General features: G+C 55.6%; 6 protein-coding genes across 6 annotated transcripts; 3 read left to right on the top strand and 3 right to left on the bottom strand.

The window, feature by feature from the left end:
* Nucleotides 1–1,584: 1,584 nt before the first annotated feature.
* PHACADRAFT_92447 (uncharacterized protein) lies at nt 1,585–4,481 on the top strand (the record flags this gene model as incomplete). The annotated part of the gene is made up of 5 exons (XM_007394821.1): nt 1,585–1,827; nt 1,881–2,540; nt 2,590–3,015; nt 3,068–3,253; nt 3,300–4,481. The coding sequence occupies 5 exons, from the start codon at nt 1,585–1,587 to the stop codon at nt 4,479–4,481; spliced, it is 2,697 nt and encodes an 898-aa protein (XP_007394883.1).
* A 1,556-nt stretch (nt 4,482–6,037) lies between these two features.
* PHACADRAFT_91766 (glycosyltransferase family 1 protein) lies at nt 6,038–7,421 on the top strand (the record flags this gene model as incomplete). Its single annotated transcript, XM_007394820.1, has 4 exons — nt 6,038–6,369; nt 6,418–7,019; nt 7,069–7,090; nt 7,148–7,421. 4 exons carry the CDS (start codon nt 6,038–6,040, stop codon nt 7,419–7,421), a joined length of 1,230 nt encoding a protein of 409 aa, XP_007394882.1.
* Nucleotides 7,422–7,503: 82 nt separating this feature from the next.
* Nucleotides 7,504–10,221, bottom strand: PHACADRAFT_254580 (uncharacterized protein). The gene is made up of 5 exons (XM_007394819.1): nt 9,802–10,221; nt 9,568–9,744; nt 8,161–9,506; nt 7,738–8,108; nt 7,504–7,679 (listed from the first exon to the last, which is right to left on the bottom strand). Exons 1-5 carry the CDS (start codon nt 9,971–9,973, stop codon nt 7,595–7,597), a joined length of 2,151 nt encoding a protein of 716 aa, XP_007394881.1. The 5' UTR covers nt 9,974–10,221; the 3' UTR covers nt 7,504–7,594.
* Nucleotides 10,222–10,461: 240 nt separating this feature from the next.
* On the top strand, nt 10,462–13,770 carry PHACADRAFT_160590 (uncharacterized protein; the record flags this gene model as incomplete). The annotated part of the gene is made up of 5 exons (XM_007394818.1): nt 10,462–10,605; nt 10,658–10,887; nt 10,937–11,051; nt 11,106–13,508; nt 13,564–13,770. The coding sequence occupies 5 exons, from the start codon at nt 10,462–10,464 to the stop codon at nt 13,768–13,770; spliced, it is 3,099 nt and encodes a 1,032-aa protein (XP_007394880.1).
* A 1,012-nt stretch (nt 13,771–14,782) lies between these two features.
* Nucleotides 14,783–16,785, bottom strand: PHACADRAFT_254578 (uncharacterized protein). Its single transcript, XM_007394817.1, has 4 exons — nt 16,219–16,785; nt 15,896–16,155; nt 15,225–15,840; nt 14,783–15,169 (listed from the first exon to the last, which is right to left on the bottom strand). Exons 1-3 carry the CDS (start codon nt 16,762–16,764, stop codon nt 15,384–15,386), a joined length of 1,263 nt encoding a protein of 420 aa, XP_007394879.1. The 5' UTR covers nt 16,765–16,785; the 3' UTR covers nt 14,783–15,169; nt 15,225–15,383.
* A 181-nt stretch (nt 16,786–16,966) lies between these two features.
* On the bottom strand, nt 16,967–18,378 carry PHACADRAFT_254576 (uncharacterized protein). The gene is made up of 5 exons (XM_007394816.1): nt 18,325–18,378; nt 17,868–18,272; nt 17,726–17,814; nt 17,275–17,646; nt 16,967–17,223 (listed from the first exon to the last, which is right to left on the bottom strand). The coding sequence occupies exons 1-5, from the start codon at nt 18,371–18,373 to the stop codon at nt 17,032–17,034; spliced, it is 1,107 nt and encodes a 368-aa protein (XP_007394878.1). The 5' UTR covers nt 18,374–18,378; the 3' UTR covers nt 16,967–17,031.
* Between the last annotated feature and the right edge of the window lie 1,488 nt (nt 18,379–19,866).

The following is a 19,866-nucleotide window of genomic DNA, read 5'->3' as shown; positions in this document are numbered from 1 at the left end:
CTTCTGAAGACTGGGGTCTCGTTAGTGAGGTCCGGATGACCGTGTGCAGGCTAGAATCTCGCAGTACTTACATTGTGGCTCAATAGAATCGTCTTCTGTGAGCGCCACACTGGTCTCATCGGGCTCATGCTCAGGCTGTCGACGCTTCATGTCATCTGACGACGGCAGTCAGTGCTGCGAGCACAGAGACTCGTTTGCACAAATCTTAGGCGCAAAATTCTTAGCACACGGACTCCTGATTCATTAGTGCAGAGAATATTGGCAGATTCTCGAATGCGGGGTATCTTGAGACTTGTGTGACATGGTCAGACAAAAACCAATGCTCAATGATCAGATTCCCGAATGACCGAAATCGCGCCCGCGTGATTTTCAATATCTCTCAGATCCTGTCACCTCAGTCTCATCCGTGCAGCTGTGTATTGGCGCTACCCTGTGGCCGGCGATACCCGAGCGCTTTGTAGCACGAGGCACGGTGATCACCCGAGCTGCCCCGCATTGCGAACAATTTGGACTACAACGTCCTGGTTGCTGTACTAACACAGCCGTGGTATCGCTGCAGAAGCTACAGCCACAACAAGGGCTAGGCTACGTTGCATCCTAATTGAGGTCCTTTTGTGCGCGGCTCACGTCGTGGTCACCGCAAACTCCTAAGGCGTTTAATTTCGTCGCGCTGAGGGTTGTTGAGACCATTTAATTGTAAACATAACGGGCTGTCTTTTCCCGGCTCTCGGCTGTGTCACCCTCTGTATTGGTTCCCGTTAGACATGTGCAGGCCTCCTTCGAAGTTGACGATCAATGCGGTTGCGACGTCAGCTCTCGGCAATTTCCGAGTTGAACACAGTCCAAATCTGGACAATAACACCTGTCGCGGCTCGCCCACCAGCGTGGCGGATACACTGACCTGACCCCAGCTTATGAAGGAGACGTGAGCTACCCATTTTGCACACTTTGTGCCTCTTTCTCGATATATATAAGAAAGTAATCGAGTACGTTATATTTGTGGACGATATCAAGCTCTTGGGACTGACAAGAAGTTGGACCAGAGACAGTAGCAACCGTGGTGCGTGGCCACCTTTACCACGTCAAAGCGGCACGTCAAAGCGGCACGTTAGAGTTTTGTCAGAGCTCCTTCTGTCCCTTGTTGGCCTGACAATTGACCACCCGACGGTGACAATAAACTTGTAATACTTTAGCAGAAAGTTGTTACTCGCAGAGGTACGTGTCTCCACCACTTTCATCATGTCAGAGGACTTACCCCTCCTTGAACAAGGCTCAGAGGGCCGAAGAGCAGCCCATTTTGCGGACGCCTCTAGGATCGCCGACCGTGCTTCGCCGTCACCTACACTTGCAGTCTCTCGTTCGGCTTCACTTGACGTAGACACCACCTCTGATAAACCACGCCCCACGCCTTCCAGAGGTAGCAGGAGGTCTCTTGCCCCTGCTTCTGGTCCCATTTGGCACGACGACGCTGTCGAGCGTCGGCTTGTTGACAAATCCGCTAGTTCTCAGGCTACCCAACGCCTCCCACACCATCCGAGCACTCCGGAAGCGTACATCGATAAAGCACGATCGCCATCTCCATTTATGCGGACCACTACATCCGATGCGACCCTTGCATCTCAAGAAGATTCTCCGTTGAAGGTATCAACATGGAGCGAGATGACGCTGAAACAGGTGGACGGCCGCATGGTCGAGTTAACGATTGAGAGATTCAAGGACCTCTTACCCGGGAAGGATCTTAGCACCACCCAATCGCGAAGGTTAAAAACGTTTAAGAAGGTCAAAGACCTCAAGACGAATTCGGAACATGCTCGATATGACCCCTTGGTGCGTCCTAATCTACTCGGCTTTCTGTACCATTGGTGACCCTCTATCTACAGTGCGATATATTCAACGCCGTCGAAATCCTGGTCAAGTCGGCCAATCGCTGGAAAATTGTTGCCGACCATCCTGAAACATGCGATGTCGACCACAAACCTGATCTTGCGCTGTACCCTGACGACCAACCTCACTCGATTCGAGCATATATGCATGAAGTGAATCACCAGAATCCTAATGTTGCCCGGTGTGCGTGGGGATGGATGTACAGCTATGTCGAGGTCAAGATCAACGAGGCTGACGCGGGCTTTCACTTCTCGCCATCTAGCGCGGAAGAAGGCGAGAGCAAGCTACTCAGAGAGACCGAGGAGGGTAGGAACGCCAGAGCATCCTTCATCAAGTACGTCACGACAGCAATGCTCCGGCAGCATCGAACGCACTATTATTCGTTTTATATTGCCGGCCTCTGGGCCCGCGCCTTCCGCTGGGACAGGGTGGGATGTATCGTCTCTGAGCCCATCGACCTCCGTACTCAATCCTCAGTCTTCCTCGATATTCTCTACCGCCTTGCGAAGTCTAATGCGTGGGGCCTTGAAGACACCGTGACGCTCGCCTCCGCCGACGATATCAAGCAGCTACAGGCCTTCGACTCACCTGAAGAGCATTATACAGTGCACCGTGACACGATTTTGCGCTTCCAGATCTCATACCCTATATATAAGGTATTATCTCGTCTGCTAGCCGCAAATTATTTGCTAATGACTGTTCTAGGTCTCTTGTCCCGCACTTTCGATAGATGGTACCGATACCAAAGGGGAGGAGAGAACGTACCTCATTGGGCGCCATTTAGCCGGCCACTATTCGCCGGTTGGAAGATGCACGCGAGGATACGTCGCTTACGATTTAGCCAACCGGTGCATGGCTTTCCTAAAGGATCAATGGCGATGCTTCTCACGACACACAGAGATCGAGACGTACCAACGTCTTCACGCGCATCACGTCGAATACATCGCCACTCCTGTGGCGGGCGGAGATATCGACCACCATCGTACGGTCTCCCAGTGCTACCTACAGGACTTACCCGTCGATAAGCGACCTGTGGAGCGCGTCCATACGCGTCTTGTAACGAAGGAGGTTGGCGTACTCCTTGAGCAGTACGAGGATTCCGTGGAGTTGCTTCGTATTATAACGCATGTCGTACTTGGTATGTGCAATTAATCTCATTCTACACATGTGATATGCTTACCAGATCGCAGCCCATGAACAAGCATGGAAGAAGGCGGGAATCCTCCACCGGGACGTAAGCCACACGAATATCCTGATCGACCTCGCTACTGGGAAAGGCATTCTGAACGACTGGGATCTAGCTAAATACGAACAGGACATGCTGGAGGGTGTTCCTGCTTGCGAGCCGGCAGGCATCTCCGTGAGTCTTGTGATTCATAGGCGACTTTGGAAGGAAGTCCTAACCGTACTTCCAGGGAACTCTGCCTTTCAAGTCCGTCATGTCACTGCGCTATCCTCTCAAACCGCCGGAGGTGGCGGATGATATCGAGTCTTTTATCTATGTCATCGATTATATGGCGATGCGCTTCCATTTGCACAACGCCTCACCGGAGTTCAAGCCAGGTATGACTGAAGAAGAACGCAACAAGCTGAACCAGCACAATAAGCCTCTCGCTTCTTTGGTTCATCATTTCTTCTTCGACGAGAAACCTATCGGCAACGGTCTTTACCACGCTGGCGACTACAAGTACGATGCCATCAAGCTTGGCGAGCCGGCCGTGAAGCTACTCCCACTCGACGACACCGGACGGGCGTCTCTCATTCAGGAATGTCTCGACAAGGCCTATGAGCTACTCAGCGAGCACTACCAGAAGATCAACTTCTCGTACTACGAGCGTTTTAAACCGAAGCGCGGCCACTGTACACGTATAGACGAAGGCGACCGGAACAGACCCAACACCGAGAAGCAGAAGGGGGACCCTGCCTTCAAGAAGCCCCGTCTCGGCCGCCGATGGCGTGGCTCGAGAGCTCCGCAGGCAAGCTCCCCGCTCCGCCCCCGTGAAGGCCTCGATCACGAGGCCCTATACGACATGCTCGCTTCCCTATTCCTGAACGAGGACAACACCGAGCGGGACTTCGCGGGGTTGCATTGGGACAAGACCTACGACCACTTCATCAACCAAGGCGTCGTCACCTACGTCACGCGCAAGAACAGGTCCGGATACCACACCTTCTCCAACGGGAAGGACATCGCGATTCCTAAGCTGGACACGATTGAAGAGGCCCCGGAGCCCCAGGAAGACGTCCCTCCGCCTGCCGCTCGCGTTACGCGGAAGTCGACAAGAGCCCAAACGGCTTGGTCCATAGCAGAAGCAGCCGCACGAGGTTCTCGCAAGAGAAAGCCTACTCGCAGGACGGCCCGCAAAGGTGTTCGGACTAAGCCTGCTGTGGCGTCGCCGCAGCCCGAAAAGGAGACGCAGAAGGCGACCGCCTCGCGGAAAGCTGAAGCGTCGCGCACACCGAATAGCCCTCGAATAGCCACCGCTGTGAAAGCGGATGTGACCGGTGAGCGGCCTGCTACCCGTAGAGGTAAAGCTAAGGCTGCGGAGCAAGCTCCGACGAGGAGGCTGTTGCGCTCGGCTCAGAAGGCGGGTTGAGTTGTTTGCCAAGGTTCCAGTCGACGGTTCAAGCTTTCCAGTAACGTGTAGTTCATCCCCCTCCCCCAGCCACTAGTAGTGTATAGTACAGTGCCGTTCAGAGTGAGTGTAGTCAGTTTTGCGACTGTAGACTACTTTTGGAATGTGCTGCAAGGCTGCATGGAAGTGTCGCGTCTATATCTATCTTTTAATATCTAAAAATCCACGTTCATTCAATTAATGTCGGCGGGCAGACCAGACGCGAACCAGTGTCCGGGGTCTAAGTGGTGCCAGTCGCATCAACGCGGTACGGCGGCATAAAGACGGTCGACGCCATGAAATCCGCGCTCTCAATGTGACCCAGTTAAAATTGGCTCGTCGAACACTTTGCGTCCACTTCGTGCGCAGCCTCATTCCCTGGGAAGACAGACTCCTCTTCGCATATTTCGCCCACGGGCTCGCGGGCTGTACACGGCACTCTTGCTACCGTTGTATGTCAGACGCGAAGCGGAACATGTCCACCCTGAAGTCATAGTCCCTGCATGCAGCCTCACTACGCAGCTGGCAATATACTTCGTTTCCTCTCAAACCTGGGCTTGACTGCTTGTATAAAGCGAAAGGTGAACATTCGCTAACTCAACGATGCAGATTTGCTCAAACTATAAGCCTCGATAATATCAACATGATTGGCATCTTCTACCAGCGTGAGTTGCATTTGTGCAAATCGTCCGCTCATTCTTCAGATCCGGCTTCGGCGAACGCATCCGATAGCTTCTGTACTTTTGAGAACATTCGCTCCAGGAAAGCCAAACCTTCCCCTCAATAACTTATCTTTTTGGATCGTACCACCGAGAAACCATTGCTCGTGCAAGGAGATGAGAAATATCAGGACTTAAGCTTAAACAACAGGGCCCGAATTGCCGCCGGTACTGATGCCGTCCAGCGGTCCCGTCCAGTCTCTCGTGCGGGTACCATCGTACCTGACCTTAAAACAACTTGTGCGAGGGCCCAATGGTCCTTTGTAACAAACTCTATTTAGAGATGGGCTTGTGAGTCCTAGACTTACCCTCTCTGTCTCCATCTACGCCAATGACGACCAAGATTGACGCATTGGCGCATGTCTTTGACTAGGACAGTTTAAGCTCATGGGCTGATCCGTATCCATCCACCATGGCTTACAATCTGGTCGTCGCAATTCTATGGTCAGTGGCTCGATACAACTGACGAATCCCGCCGATTATTTCGTCTCCAGCTTTAAATATGCTACTTGAACTTCGCAGGTTCCGCGTGCGGACACTACATCACCCCCTTAAGTTCCCTTGCCATACTCTGCCGCCATGTCCGCAGATGGCGATGGCGATCCTCTCAATATCGTCTTCATAGCCCTGTCGGTCAGCGGGCAGCTCAACGTACATCTTGCTACCATCGAGCATATGCTTTCCCTTGGGCCAGCGGACTCACCGCCTCTGCATATCCATCTTCTTTCCTTCAACCCTGTGGAGAAGCACGCGCGGTCGCTCTCCGCATCCAACAAGTCCAATCGCAATACGCTGACTTTCCACTCGCTTGGCGAGCTCATGTTGTTCACGGAGATCTCGCAAAACGGTTTGATTGATCGGCACGGGCCCGCGACGCTCCTGCACAAGGGAGGTCTCAAGTCATACCGCTTCCTGGCTGAGCTCTTCGGGTTTAATCCCGACTGCTACGTCAGCGTGTACGAGCGCGCCCTCGAGATTTTCTCTACCATCAAGCCCAAGATCCACATCGCCGCGGTCGACTTGTGTATGCCTATCGGTATGGATGCTTGCATGACTGCACGTGTACCCTGGGGCATACTCTGCCCAAACAGCGGGCTCGAGCTGTCAAAGCATGACCAGCCGATGCTAAAGGGGTTTTGGAAGTTCCCAGCGTAAGTCGTCTCTAGCTTGCTGTCTTTCTGCCTCACACGTAGCCACAGCCCGTACTCTGGTTTTTCCTACCCCGTCCCGCTACATCTTGTCCCGTACAACGTCGCGCTCAACATCGCCTGGCTGCGCACGTTACAGACACACCCACGCATTCGCACGCTCGAGACGCGGCGCGCCAAGGCGGGCATCCGGGGGAAGCTCCTCGACAAGCCGCTGCACGCGCTCCCGTTCATGATCTGCGCGAGCGTGCGCGAGATGGAGTACCCGCACGTGCCGGGACACAACGTCGTGTACGCGGGGCCGATCCTCGCGCCTGCGCCGCCGCTCACGGAGGCGGCGCACCCCGAGCTCGCGCACTTCCTCGCGCGCTGCCGCACGCTCGTCGTAAACATGGGCTCGAACTTCTGGTACACCGAGGACGACGTGCGCGCGATCGCGGACGCGGTCGTCCTCGCGCGGCGGCGGTGCGGGGACAAAAGCTTCCAGGTGCTGTGGAAGCTGAACGGGAAGAAAGCGTTCGAGGCGCTCCTCGAGGAGCGCATCGGGAAAGAGCTTCTCGAGTCGGTGCGCATGGAGGAGTGGATCGAGCCGCCCGCGCTGGCGGTGTTGCAGCATCCCAACGTCGTGGCCCTTGTGAACCATGGAGGAGCAAGTACGTCAGTCACACCCTCTCACGAAGTGAACGCTGACCCAGCTGTCAGATTCCGTACATGAAGCCGCATAGTACGTCTCATATCCCTTACTTGGCAGGCGGTTTGGATTGACGCTCACGTATTGCAGTGCCGGCGTCCCCCAGATAATCCTGCCTCAGTGGCTGGACCTCTACGACTACGCCGTCCGTGTCGAATGGTTGGGGCACGGCATATACGCCAACAAGGGCCATGCCGCGAAGATACACACTCCACAGCTCGCAGACGCTTTCGTGCGCGTTCTCTCGGATGGCGAGGGCAGAGTTATGAAGAATAAAGCACTGGAAGTAGCCGATGCCTGTCGTCGGGGCGGGGGAGTCGGGAAGGTTGCAGAGACGCTATTATCTGCGGCACGCGCGGCGTAAGGACATGGGCGCTCGTACCATATGCTAGGTTATGCTCGGGTATCTAGTCTCTCCTCATGTGTGGCATCTTTTGATCTTTACTGTGACAAGAAGGTTGCATTGCGACCAAGATTTGAGTATGATAATACAGCATTGCTAGCAATACATGTCAATAAATTACAGCATCCGTGTTCCTACGACTGTGCCTGCGCCTGCGCCTGCTTGCAGGCGATTTTGTGCTCCGACCAATGCAGCTTCTGGCACGACGCATCGCAGTACCTGCGATACAAGGGACAATTAGCAAAAGTACGACATTGAATCACTACGCATTCCGTACCTCGTTTTGCCACATCCCGAGCATTTGCGCAGCATGGCGCTGGGGTTGTGGCAGTGCGAGCAGTGCCACAGCTCCGCGGGCGAGGCGTTCAGGCTCGGGTGGCTGCAGTGGCGCTCTCCGTGCTCTTCGACGCTCAGGCCCTCGAGCCACGCTGCGAGGTTGTCCTCCGCGTTCAGCGCAGATCGCTTCTGCACGTCTTCGCTGGAGTGCGGGTTGTTGTCCAGACGCGGGATGAGGTCGCGCCATTCGCGCTCTGCCTGCTCGTACCGCTGTACGATGACGTCGCGCACGAGGCGCAGCTGCGTCTTGCTGTCCGGGATGCTGTAGAATTTGCCGAACTCGCGTGTGATCTCGAGTTTCTTGAGTGCGTTCTGGAAGATCGGTCAGATGGCGTCCCCCTATAAAAGTATGCTAAGTGCTTACATCAAGCTCTCTGAGGTTAATGCTCAGCCCCGGGCCGCGCATCGTGATCGTCAGGAGGATGTACCAATTCAGGACGATGCGCATGTTGCGGCTGTCCGGGGGCGTCTCCGCGACGAAGCGCTTCGCGTCCTCGAGCGCGGACGTAAAGAACGCGATGCCCTCCGACCAGCCCGCGGTGTCGTGGTGCGAGGTCTGCAGCTTCGCGAGGCCGAGCTGGCCGGCCTGGTCGACCGCGCGCCAGAGCAGGTAGTGGCGCACGAACGGCGTGGTCTTCTTCGCCTTGAGCCCCTTCTTGCTCGCGCGCAGCCCGAGCGCCTGGTCCGTGCCGAGGCCGACGACGTAGTAGAAGTACGCGACCTGCGGGCTGCGCTCAATCGCCGCCTGCGCGATGCGCACCGCGTCCGCGGCGCGGCTCTTCATGATGTAGAACTTGCACTCGATGATGTCCGCCGCGTCGAGGTCCGCAGGCGTGCCGGTTGTCCGAAGCGCCTTCGCGCAGTGCGGCAGCGCGTCGAGCCACATTTTGAAAGGCAGTCCGTCGGTGTCGAGGTCCTTCACGCGGCCGGTACGTTCGTCGACCGCTTGGTAGCCCCCGTCCGAGATGGAGAACTCGGTGCGCGTGACAAACTCGGCAAGCTTCTTCCCGAGGCCGTACAGGTCTTTGTCCTGGGCGACTTGCATCATCGCTTTGATGTAGTCCCGCTTCGTGAACATGATCAGGAAGGTGTCGCACTCTGTAGGACTGTAATCCATTAGAGCGTCAGACAGGTGGGGAGGGAAGCCGCGCTCTATGGCATCCATGAGTTTGTTCGGGTCCATGAAGCGCCAGTCCTCCTCAGATTCGGGGAAGACGAGGCGGCAGAGAGCCCCCAGGGCGTCGACCCGGGTCAACAGATCTTTGGACCGTAGGAGCGCGACGAGCAAGTTTAGAGCAGAAGGGTTCGCCTTGATTTCCTTATGGCAGTTCTCGCTAACACTGCAAAGAAACTCAATCGCATGCGACAGAAGACACTGAGACGCGTCCGGTTTCCTGATGTTGCTGAAGACCAGCTCTAGGACTCTGGGGACGTTCAGTTTTCGGATGTTCGCCGCCTTCGCGGAGGCTGTTGAGTCCTCGTCGTTGACAACAGGACTGATGGCGTGCGCGAGAGTCACGATGATCTGTTCGTTATATGCGGCGTTGTCCGGGAACTCTTCCATGAGTCGAAGTAGGGTAGGCGTGCACGTAAGCGCAATTTCGCGACGGATTCCGGAGCCGCCATGATGTGTCACATTAGACAGGGCTTGTAGCCCAATAAGGCGCGTCTTTGGGTTGTCGAGTAGTGGAAGCAGCTTTGGCATGAGTCCTTTAAATCCACAGATTAGATGCCGTAAAACGCTTAGAGGCTATAAAAACGGTTCACATACCAGCATTAATGATCTTGTTGCGAAGGATGGCGTCTCTGGACATCTTGGAATAGATACCAACGATGCCTCCAGTAACTTTCTCGTTGGCACGGTATTTGTTGTATGCAGCATCGAGCTTACGTTGAACCTGTTCAAAGTTGGAATGGACCCTTCTCAGCCCACTTCGGCTATTAAGGTCTACATATGCGGCAAGTTAATCACCAGAGGAGAGTACGTGACCAACGGACGCCTCACCTGGCAAATCGAACATCCTGCAGAGTAGAGCCACAACATGCGACCAGCCACGAGCATCGTTGATTTGGTTAACGAAGGAGTCGATGACAGTTGGTATGTCGACATTAGAGAGGTCGCGAACTTCAATGGGGCGCGAAGGCCTCTTAGCCTTGCGTTTCCCGGACCCAGGCATCTCACTAAGCGGCCTACAGATGCCGTGCAGAGTGGCTAGGCTATGTCAGAGGCGTTGCCGTCGGATGCGGAGTAACGGAGGACGCCCCAAGGAGTTTGGCTGTGGCCCGCTGCCCGTCGCTTTTTCGGTAAGGCACGCTAGTCGGAATGCTGCGGTGGCCGTGACTCGTGGAGGCTGCGGTGCTCACAGCGACTGCGGGGGCTGTTGGCGACGTGGTTATATGCGACACGGAGGCGCGAACGAGCCCGCGCACCTTGCCGACACGCCGAGTTGTCGACGAGAAGGTCTGGGAAAGAACAGCGAGGAAGGGCGGTCCACGTGAAGTGAGTTTGACGCTCGTTGGGCAAGGGCGGTACCAGTGCAGTCGCTTCATTCCCCACCGCCATCTCCCTCATATCTATCTATTCTTTCTTCGTCTGTCTTTACTTCGCCGCCACCTCTTCGTCCCCCGTTTCCTACTGGAGTCGCCTCATTCATCGAGTCTCAGCATGCTGAGACACAAGAAGCAGTCAACACCGCAAGAACTGTATCGGGCACGGAAGCAGCGAGAGGAAGACGAGCGAGACGCCAATCTACCGCCAGGTCTTATCAACCATGGGAACACTTGCTTCATGAACTCTACGCTCCAGGGGGTAAGTCTATGTCACTTGTCACCGGCATCCATCTGACAATGACCCGGTGAAGTTAATTGCTACCCCATTGCTACAATCTCTAGTCAGTTTCGAGGAACTGACACCGAATAACCCGTCATTAGCGCCGTACCGCTCGCCACAGCTGACTAACGGTCATGGAGTCGCAGGAAAGTACGAGCATGAGTGGGTCGAGGGGATGCCGCTCGGGGACGTCTTTCTCGCGACCATGCAGAAGGCGTGGGGAATTCAGCAGAGCCATAGGCGAGAAACCATGAGCCCAAGGTGCGTGTTGCTTTTCCTATGCAGCAGCCGCATATGAACACCTTACCAGAGACTTGTTGAACGCCATTGGACGCAAGTATGACCAGTACCTAGACTTTCGTCAACAGGACGCGCACGAGTTTCTCAGCCATATGCTAGATGCAATGCGGATGGAAGAGCTAGACGTGGGTAACACAGTACGCTTACCTATTGCTGCGATTCGCTGATCATCTCTTTAGATTATCAAAACACGACAACCGCCTGTCAAGAGGCGGCGGCGGTCGAGGCGCACCGCTCAGATCCCCGACACATCCCCCGTACCGAATGGTGCTGAAGAACACCAGGACGATACACCTTCGGACGGAGAGAAGCTCGAGACCTTCGTAGACATGCTCTTCGGCGGCAAGCTCGCCAGCATCCTTGTTTGCGACACGTGCAAGAAGATCTCCGTGACCTACGAAGACTTCAATGATCTCAGTCTCAGCATCAAACCCGAAGATTACGCCAAGGAGCGCAAACGGGATCGCTTCAAGCATCTAACGCGCAAGTTTCGGTTCCGCCACAAGGAGGCCGAATCAAGACCCTCAAGCCCGCACAGAGCGTCTTCAGTCCCTGCCAGCCCTGTGCGGCGGAGCATGGATCCCATGCCACACGACGACGATCCTCCTATTAACGTCGACCACCGTAGGCGCAGTTTCGATCATGTCTCGGTTGCCGAGGACGCCACGCAGGAGAATGAAGCAAGAGATGCGGTCAAGCGACTCGCAGAAGAGGAAGCTGGAGAGGCTAAGACCTCTGCTTTGCCGCCACATGCAGTATCAGACGCGGAAGCCGACACTGACAAGCCACAACAAGCCCATATAGCCTTCTCCGAGCCAGCGCGAGGACGCGACAAGGCTGAGGTCGACTCGAAGAAGGATAAGGAGAAAGCGGACTCGTGGGGAAAGCTTGGACGGCGATTGAGCGTGTCCATGGGCATGTCGAAGAAAGAGAAGAGGCTCAGCAGGTCGAAAGATAGCGGATGGAAGAATTGGAATGTCAGAGATGAGGATACGACTCGTGCGCCTAGCGAGGAGCGTCGGCAACTACCCGACTCAAGACCGCCGATGCATGCACGTACGGACAGCACAACAGACATTGCTGCTGCAACGGACGTGCCAGACCAAGCACGTCGGAGTGCCCACCCTTCTCCCGCAGCGTCACCATCACCCACCCCTCCACTCAGCATCTCGAGCCCTCTCCCCAATTTCATGAGATCCCCCGGAATCGCTCTAAGCGACAAGCGACAATCGAAGTTTTCACGCCCACCTAAGCCCTCTCGCCACGAGGTTGCATACCTACGGCAGCTGCTTGCAGACGTACATTCCTCCACGCCCAGCGCTTTCACTATGCTTCAGCATGCCATAAGTGGCGGGAGTCAGAACGGCACTGGACCATCATCCCCGTCGGTGTCCGCCCAAGCTCTGCTTGCCAAATTGGGACATATGCCCGGCATCGAGGAATGCCTGCGGCTCTTCACCTCCGTAGAAATCCTCGAAGGCGAAAACATGGTCGGGTGCCATCGCTGCTGGAAAATTGCCAACGGAACATACAAGCCTCGGCGGTCAGATGCTGACGAAGAGAAAGAGGACAGTAGTGAAGGCAGCGAAGAAAGCGCACCGATCGAACCGGAGGCTCCGCGCCCCGTCATGTCCAGACGGGAGACCTCCTACTCGTCGAATGAGACACCGGGCAGAGTATCGCCCATCTCGACATCCTACATTTCCGCTTCCGCAAGCGCTGCCTCATCATCTATTTTCTTGCAAGACACTGTATCGATATCCTCTGCACCTACCACCATCCAATCTGTACCACATGAACACAGGACAATACTCACCTCTCCAGTACCCCTTGCCTCATCACCACCAAAGACACCTAACCCACCAGTGCCTTCTTTCGGCGGTCTTCCTATACCTTCTATCTCGACCACCGAACCAGATATGCCCACCCCCACCGTCGCACCCAGCGCTGCTCAACGGCCCACAAGTCCTTTGCCGGGCCGCCCCGCTAACACCACCCCGAATGGCTCACTCGTGCCCCCGAAACTGCGGACAAAGAGGTCTATCCGACAATCCCGGGAAGCGGACGACAGCGACTCGAGTTCGGACCGAGGCTACGACTCAAGCGACATCTCAGACGCAGACTCTGCGTATTCCGATGCGTCGTCCATCGCCTCGCTCTCCGGCTCCCGCCAGGCGTCTCCCGAGAGGGCGAGCAGAAAGCCTGCGACGCCCTCGCCGAACGGTCCCGGCCAGGACCGCAAGGTGCCGAAGTCGCGGCAGGTGATCATGCGGCGCACGTTCAAGCGCTACCTGGTCGCGGTGCCGCCGCCGGTGCTCGTCGTGCACCTGAAGCGCTTCCAGCAGGTGTCCAAATCGAACCCGTACGCGATGGCGTTCTCGAGTGGGCTCAAGAAGCTCGACGACTTTGTCGCGTTCCCTGAGTACCTCGACCTCGCGCCGTTCCTGACGCCGAAGAAAGAGGACTTTGGGCTCGGCAAGCGGGCGACGAAGAAGGAGAAGGAGAAGCGCGGGAAGGACAAGGACAAGGAGGGGCGGTGCATGTACAGGCTGTACGCGGTCGTCATGCACATCGGCAACATGGTACGTCACCCGGTCTCTCTCTTGGCTGACACTGGTTCTGACATGCAGGACGCAGCTCGGCGGACATTATGTCGCGTACACGGCACTCCCTCCGTCCAGCACGCCCGAGCTGAGCGAGTCGTCCACAAACAGCTCTACTTCGTCCAAGAACCAGCAGCAGCCGCGGCGCTGGGCGTACATCAGCGATACCGTCGTGCGGCTCACGACGCTCGAGGAGGTCCTGAAGGCAAAGGCGTACATCTGCATGTACGAGCGCATATAGCCCGCTTCGCCGGCTGAATCCTCAGTAAATCGGATTTCTTTTTCTCTTCAATGGGGCGCGAGATTCATTTTCCATGGACTATACCCCTTGCCTTGTATTGTACGCACTAAATTATTGTTAATCATTTGGGCTATTGTAGAGTAGAGTTGCTGTCATACATGGAACATCCCAATACATGAGGTGCATGAGGTGTCTTTCACACAAACATCAGTCTCTAAAGCTTCATATCTCCGGAAGCGGGCAAGTTGCACTTTATCTGGGCTTGTGGATCAGCCTCTTAATCTGCGGGAGGGGTAAACCACCGTTCCTCTACACTTTAGGCTCCGCTGCGGCAATAGCGTTCTTCGCGAGTGGCCCAAGGTTCTGCCATCCCAGTCGCGATATTGAAGCTAAGTTTCCTGACCCTGAAGGGTCTGCAGGGTCAACAGTGCAAAACTATTAGGTGACCGGTGACCAATTCAAAGCATGCTGCCTCATGACCCCTCCGTCCGATGACGAGCTCTATCTCCCGCGAGGGTTTTCGGGGCGCCCTATACTTGACGCCATGCCCCCACTCAGGGAAAAAAACTCCCAGAACCACCAAAGGTCTCATTTTCACGAGGCCAACTAAGAGTCGGGTTCTTAGCTGTTTCGCCCCAAACAGGGTCTTCGCGAAAGGCGGCTCCTGCCGCGCGCTGCTCTTAGACAGTGGAGGCCCGACGCCTCACAGTGCACCCACGCTCCCATGCTTGTCTTATAGCGTGGAGAGGCTGTCGGCTCGGTCTGCAAGTGGGAAGCGGCGTATGGGAAATGTAAGATCACGATAAAAGGACAGTGCTCGCCTTCATTGCGCCGAGTTACGTAGCGAAGCGTACGTCCGTAGAGGATGATTGAAGCTTTGAAACCTCCGTGCCCTCACGGGCACCTGTTCAGTGGGAACCATTAACCAGATGCGGCGAGACAGATTCTTAGCCGTCCTCCTCTGACAAGCTAGGCCTGCCTCTGCCTGTTGTCGCCTGGGTTGTCGTGGGCCTAGGTTCGCATTCTACCAGAGTTGAGTCGTATGAGGATACATACGATCAACCCTGAGGTTGTCTGGTGACGTATAGTGGCGGGAGCGAGTAAGGAACAACCGAAGGTCTTCTAACGTTGGGCCGTGCTTATTGTTCGAGAGTTAGCCGAGAAGGAGCGGAAGTCTGTCGGAGAACGTTCACGACTCAGGAGGCGGTATACTTTTGCCGTTGTCAGAAGAATGCTTTGAAACACTGAGAATTCCGAGTGGTAGGGTCGCTCTTGCTATGACAATACGCTTCAGTTCTCTAGAGCAGTCTCATGCGATACGACCGCGCAGAGACCGCTGGACGCTCTGTGACCATCGCATCCGACGCCAACCAAACCTTGCGCCTTCTCTGTGAAGTCTCTTGCAATTGAACGTCCGTGATCAGGTGTGCATGAAAGAAAGGATGACCACATACACTCATGATAGGCGCGAAAATCAAGATTGGCGGAGTGTTACGTCGGGAGCTGCAAGACACTTGTCGAACTTCGTGAAGCCTTATCTTGCATTCCGTCCGAGATGGCTGACCTAAGCATCGTCTAATTTTTCTAGTCGTGTTCTATGGAAATAATCCGGCCTATGTTCTCTGGAAAACCTCTCTTAGCTTCGCCACGACCGTCTCGTTTTCCTCCGACGAGCCGACGGTGATGCGCAGGCAGCCCTCGCAGCCGGGCTCATGTCCACGGAAGCGCAAGACGACGCCCTCCTCCTCGGCGAGAGTCTTCGCGATCCGCTGGGCGCGCACGCTGTCGGGCCTGCCGCTCCCGCCCTTCTCGAGCACGGGCACGAGCACAAAGTTGGCGTCGTTCCCGCCGATCGCGGGGCCGAGGTTGCCGGGCGGCAGCGACGCCAGGGCCCGGAGGAGCCACGCGCGGCTCTCGATGAGCGTCGCGACCTTCTTGCGCACCGCGGCGACGGCCTCGGGTGAGAGCGCCGCGAGCGCGAGCGAGGCCGTCGGCGTTGAGATGTTGTACGGTGCCTTCGTGTTCGTGAGGACCTGGATCAGGGCCGGGTGGGCCATGGCGATGCCGAGCCTGTTGCAGACGGTTAGCGTTTTCCGCGGGCGTACGCAGGCCGTTGGCCACGCACCGGATGGCGGCAAGGCCGAAACCTTTGCTGAGTGTCTGCACGACACAGATGTTGCCATATTCCGTGACGAGCGACGCGGCGCTCGCGTCATCGCTCGCAAAGTCGATGTAGGCTTCGTCGACGACGACGATGCCCTTGAACTTCTCATACTCGAGCAGCGACCGGATCGCCGACAGGGAAATCAGCGTGCCCGAGGGGTTTCCCGGCGAGCAGAGGAAGATTAGCTTGATGGAGGGGTCAGCATCTATCTTTTTCTTGATCTAGAGTGAGAATAGAGCCATGTGAGCAACTCGACGGTTGATATCTCAGAAAAGAGCTCACACCTCGGGTATCTTCAGGGAAAACCGGCCCGTCTCTCCGCCCTCGCCGTTGATTCCGCTCAGCTCCAGTGGGACTTGTACGATACCGACGTCGTTTACATGAGCACACACGGAGTACATGCCGTATGTCGGCGGGGTGGTCATGACCTTCTCCCGCCCGGGCGCGACGCACACGCGCATGAGCAGGTCGATGACCTCATCTGAGCCCACGCCCAGGAAGACGTATTCGATCCCGGGTAGCTTGCGCAAGTCTGCTATGCGCGACTTGATTGGGTCGTGCGTTGGTGACGGGTAGCGGTGGAGGTCGAGCTTGAGTGTGGGTTCGAGCTCCTTTCCAAGCGCGGCTGAAGCGTCTTGGGTCTGCGAGTGACAAGGGATAGAGTGGCCGAGGGCATTTTCGTTCGCATCTAGTAGGATGCCTTGTGAGTAGTCGTCTCGCGCACAACGGTATGGGTGTAATGCGAGAATGTTCGGGCGGATGACTTGCTCGAGGTCAAAGTGAGCGGGCTTGGCGGGATAGAGTGATGGGTCAAGACCCAGGACGTGCATCGCGGGGTAGGCTGTGGAGATGGTAGAAGTCACACACAGCAAAAGAGAGGAGGGAGTGGGAAAGGTTCCAGGACGAGTCAAGACCAAATAACGAGTCAGGAATCTAAAGTTTGGCGGGTTTGATCCGTTTTGTGACGCGCCCTTGATACGCTCTTTGGTGTGATGCGCCATCTCGCGTAGGCGCCGTCGAGACTTAGCGGGCTGAAAACCCCAATGCATTGGCACCTGCTCACGAGTGGTGAAACTACAAGGAGAATTTGATACAAGCTATGCCGGAATCGGGTCCAACCTCCAAACTTTTACATGTCCATCGTCCCCGGCAGTAGCGAACACGCCCTCTATTCCAGCCTTGGGGCACCAAGCGACGGTATTGACATCGTGGACTCCGTGCGCAGAATCGAGACGAGCCATGATTTTATATTCAATTTTCGGACTTGCTTCACCTCCGGAAGTAGTCTCCTATATATCGGCTTTAGCGAGGCAAAATATAGTAAGAGATCCTAGACTTGCTGTTATCTCCCAAATGAGTATGGAACCGTCACCACCAGTACTCGCAAGCCATCCGAGGCTATTCTTCCCTTCTTCTTCACTTTGGTTAGTCGCAGGGGCCTTTGTCCAGGAGATTGAGTATACACTCCGATCATGACCTTCAAGGATAGCGACAGTCTCGAACTTGAGCTCCCCTTGGCCGGGCAGCCGCCGCCATATCCTGATCGTTTGGTCGTCTGAGCCGGATGCAAAATAGCGGCCATTATCAGGCTCCCAAGCCAAAGTCCAGACAGTCGAGCCGTGTCCAGATAGGGTAGCCGCGCAGAACCAGTCGTCCGTAGGGTCGTCTAAGTAGAGTTTTATCGTGTCGTCGTATGATGCTGAGGCGAGTATCTGTGCTAGTGAGGAGTCAGTCATGTGCATGATTGGAAGTAAGGGAAGATCTTTTGGTCTGCTCAAAAAGATTACAGACCTCTTCCTTGGGATGCCAGGCGACGCACTTGACGTCTTGACTGTGTTCCATGAGGACGCCCATGCACTCAAAGTCCGCGTCCGGGTGGACTAGGGTCTTGTCAGCGAGAGCTGTGCAGTATGATAATAAATAGCACACGCACCTTCCCATATCCACACTGTCTTGTCCCGGCTGCAGCTCGCGAGGAGCGTCCCGGTGCTCGAATATGCAACGCTCTTGCACTCCGTCTCGTGTCCCTCGAGAAGACTCATGCACTCCCACTCCCCCTTCTCACCATCCTCGTCGTTGCCCTCCTCCTGCTCCCAGATGCCAATGTTGGAGTCAAACGATGCAGTCGCGAGTGTTTTGCCCGAGGGCGACCAGGCGAGCGCGCGCACAGTCTTTGTATGTCCCGTGGGGATCGTCACCGTATGCATGAACTTGGGATCGGGGTATTCTGGGGCAGACACGGAGTAGGCGTACATACGCACAGTCTTATCGGCAGAGCATGACGCTAGGATGGGTCTAGTGGGATTCCAGGCGATGTGCCAGGCGCGGTCGTCGTGACCTAGAGGAGCGCTTCAGGTCGTGTTTCTATGGAAGAGCTATTTCGCACGCACCTGGAAGGTCTGCGATTTCGCGAATCCCGGCGAGGAGATCCACCTCCATTTGGTCAACGCTCAAAGTGAAGGTAAGCCTCAGAAATCGGCGCGACGGTGGCCCGCAAAATTAATCTAGAACGGTGATCTCCGGGGGGTTTGTGGCGCAAGACATTCGCACTACAAGCACGTCATCTGGACGCTCACAGTCTTGGAGCCGGGCCGCTTCATAAAATACGTTACTCACTAAAATAATGAAAATTGTGGGGCTTTACAGGCATCCTAAATTTGCGAGGTAGAGAACGAGCCAAAAGCAAGTTCTGTCGACACGAACGTCGACAACACAAGCGTAAAAATGTGCATTCACTATCGTTTGTCGATGCCTCAACGATGGGGCGCTCGGGAAACAAACTTTCTGTCCGCTGTTAGTCTACGACCACCGTGCACTCGGGTGATTACTCATTGCTTAAGAGCCACAGTAGTATAGGATCATGCAGTGCCTCGTATACTACGGCTCCTCCAGTCTCACTACGACAAGCTGGCGAAGAGGAGTGTACAGGGTAGTGTCTGCGAGTTCTCCGTAACGGCAAGCTGTTCTGGGAGCTAGCGATAGTAGCACGGCGCTCCGCTCTCTATACGCGAAACTGTACTTGGCGCAGCGGATATCAAAAAGTATAACGAGGCTTAATGCGAGAATGGTGTGTGAGCGAGCTCCGGTGGCACGTTTTGTCCATAGTATGCTGGGCTGGCGTACTTGGTGCAAATGTGCAGAATTCATCAGGAAGCAGCGTCTGACTACGTAGCGAGGGCGCTTGCTACCCTGAGCCACCGCATCTGCCCTTGTCGGGTAGCGCACGCGTAGAGGCTCAGGAGTGCCTGGTAGTACCCAGTGGCAGCGCACACATTTTAGGGGTCACTACGGTATGCCAGAAATTATATATTGGTTATTCAAGCTACAATGTGCAAATTTGTATGCGGGACACACACCTATGTCATTACTGGACTAAAATTAGATTAATGCACCGAAGAGCAGCACTCCAAGGCAAACTCGTGTGGATGTTCAAGCTCAAGCTCAAGAGGCGTCTGCCGAAGTACAAAGACGTCTGCCCTAAAGTGTTGGATGATGGCGCGACGGACGAAGGTAAGCGCTCGAACATCTCGTCGTCCCAGCTTCCACACCAGCCCATGGTAATGCAGCTCGACCATCCCTTCGGTATGCTGCCGAGACTATAGCCGTCACTGACTCTCTGCCTTCCCTGGGACTCTGGAAGAACAGACAAGAGCTGGCTGTGGTAGTCGAAGCTCGCGATATTCCTGGACCCCAAGCATACTGCTACCGACATGCCGCGTTACCATCGGCAGAGCAAGCAAGAAAAATGACAGTGCGCCCTAGGGCCGTGCCCTGTCTCGCTGAGTAAGGAGCTTGTGGACTGCGCGGTAAGCATCACGAACTGCAAGCGGCTGCGGAGGGCCGGGTTGTCCTTTGCCATTATATTCTTTCTTTAGCCAACATATCACTGATTTTTGGACCTATCAGGCTAGCATGTGCACATGCTAGACTCG

Source organism: Phanerochaete carnosa (genome assembly GCF_000300595.1).
Source record: "Phanerochaete carnosa HHB-10118-sp unplaced genomic scaffold PHACAscaffold_4, whole genome shotgun sequence".
In the NCBI taxonomy this organism is placed as follows: Eukaryota; Fungi; Basidiomycota; class Agaricomycetes; order Polyporales; family Phanerochaetaceae; genus Phanerochaete; species Phanerochaete carnosa.
The sequence above is the reverse complement of the archived record's forward strand: the minus strand, read 5'-3'. Positions and strand labels throughout refer to the sequence as shown.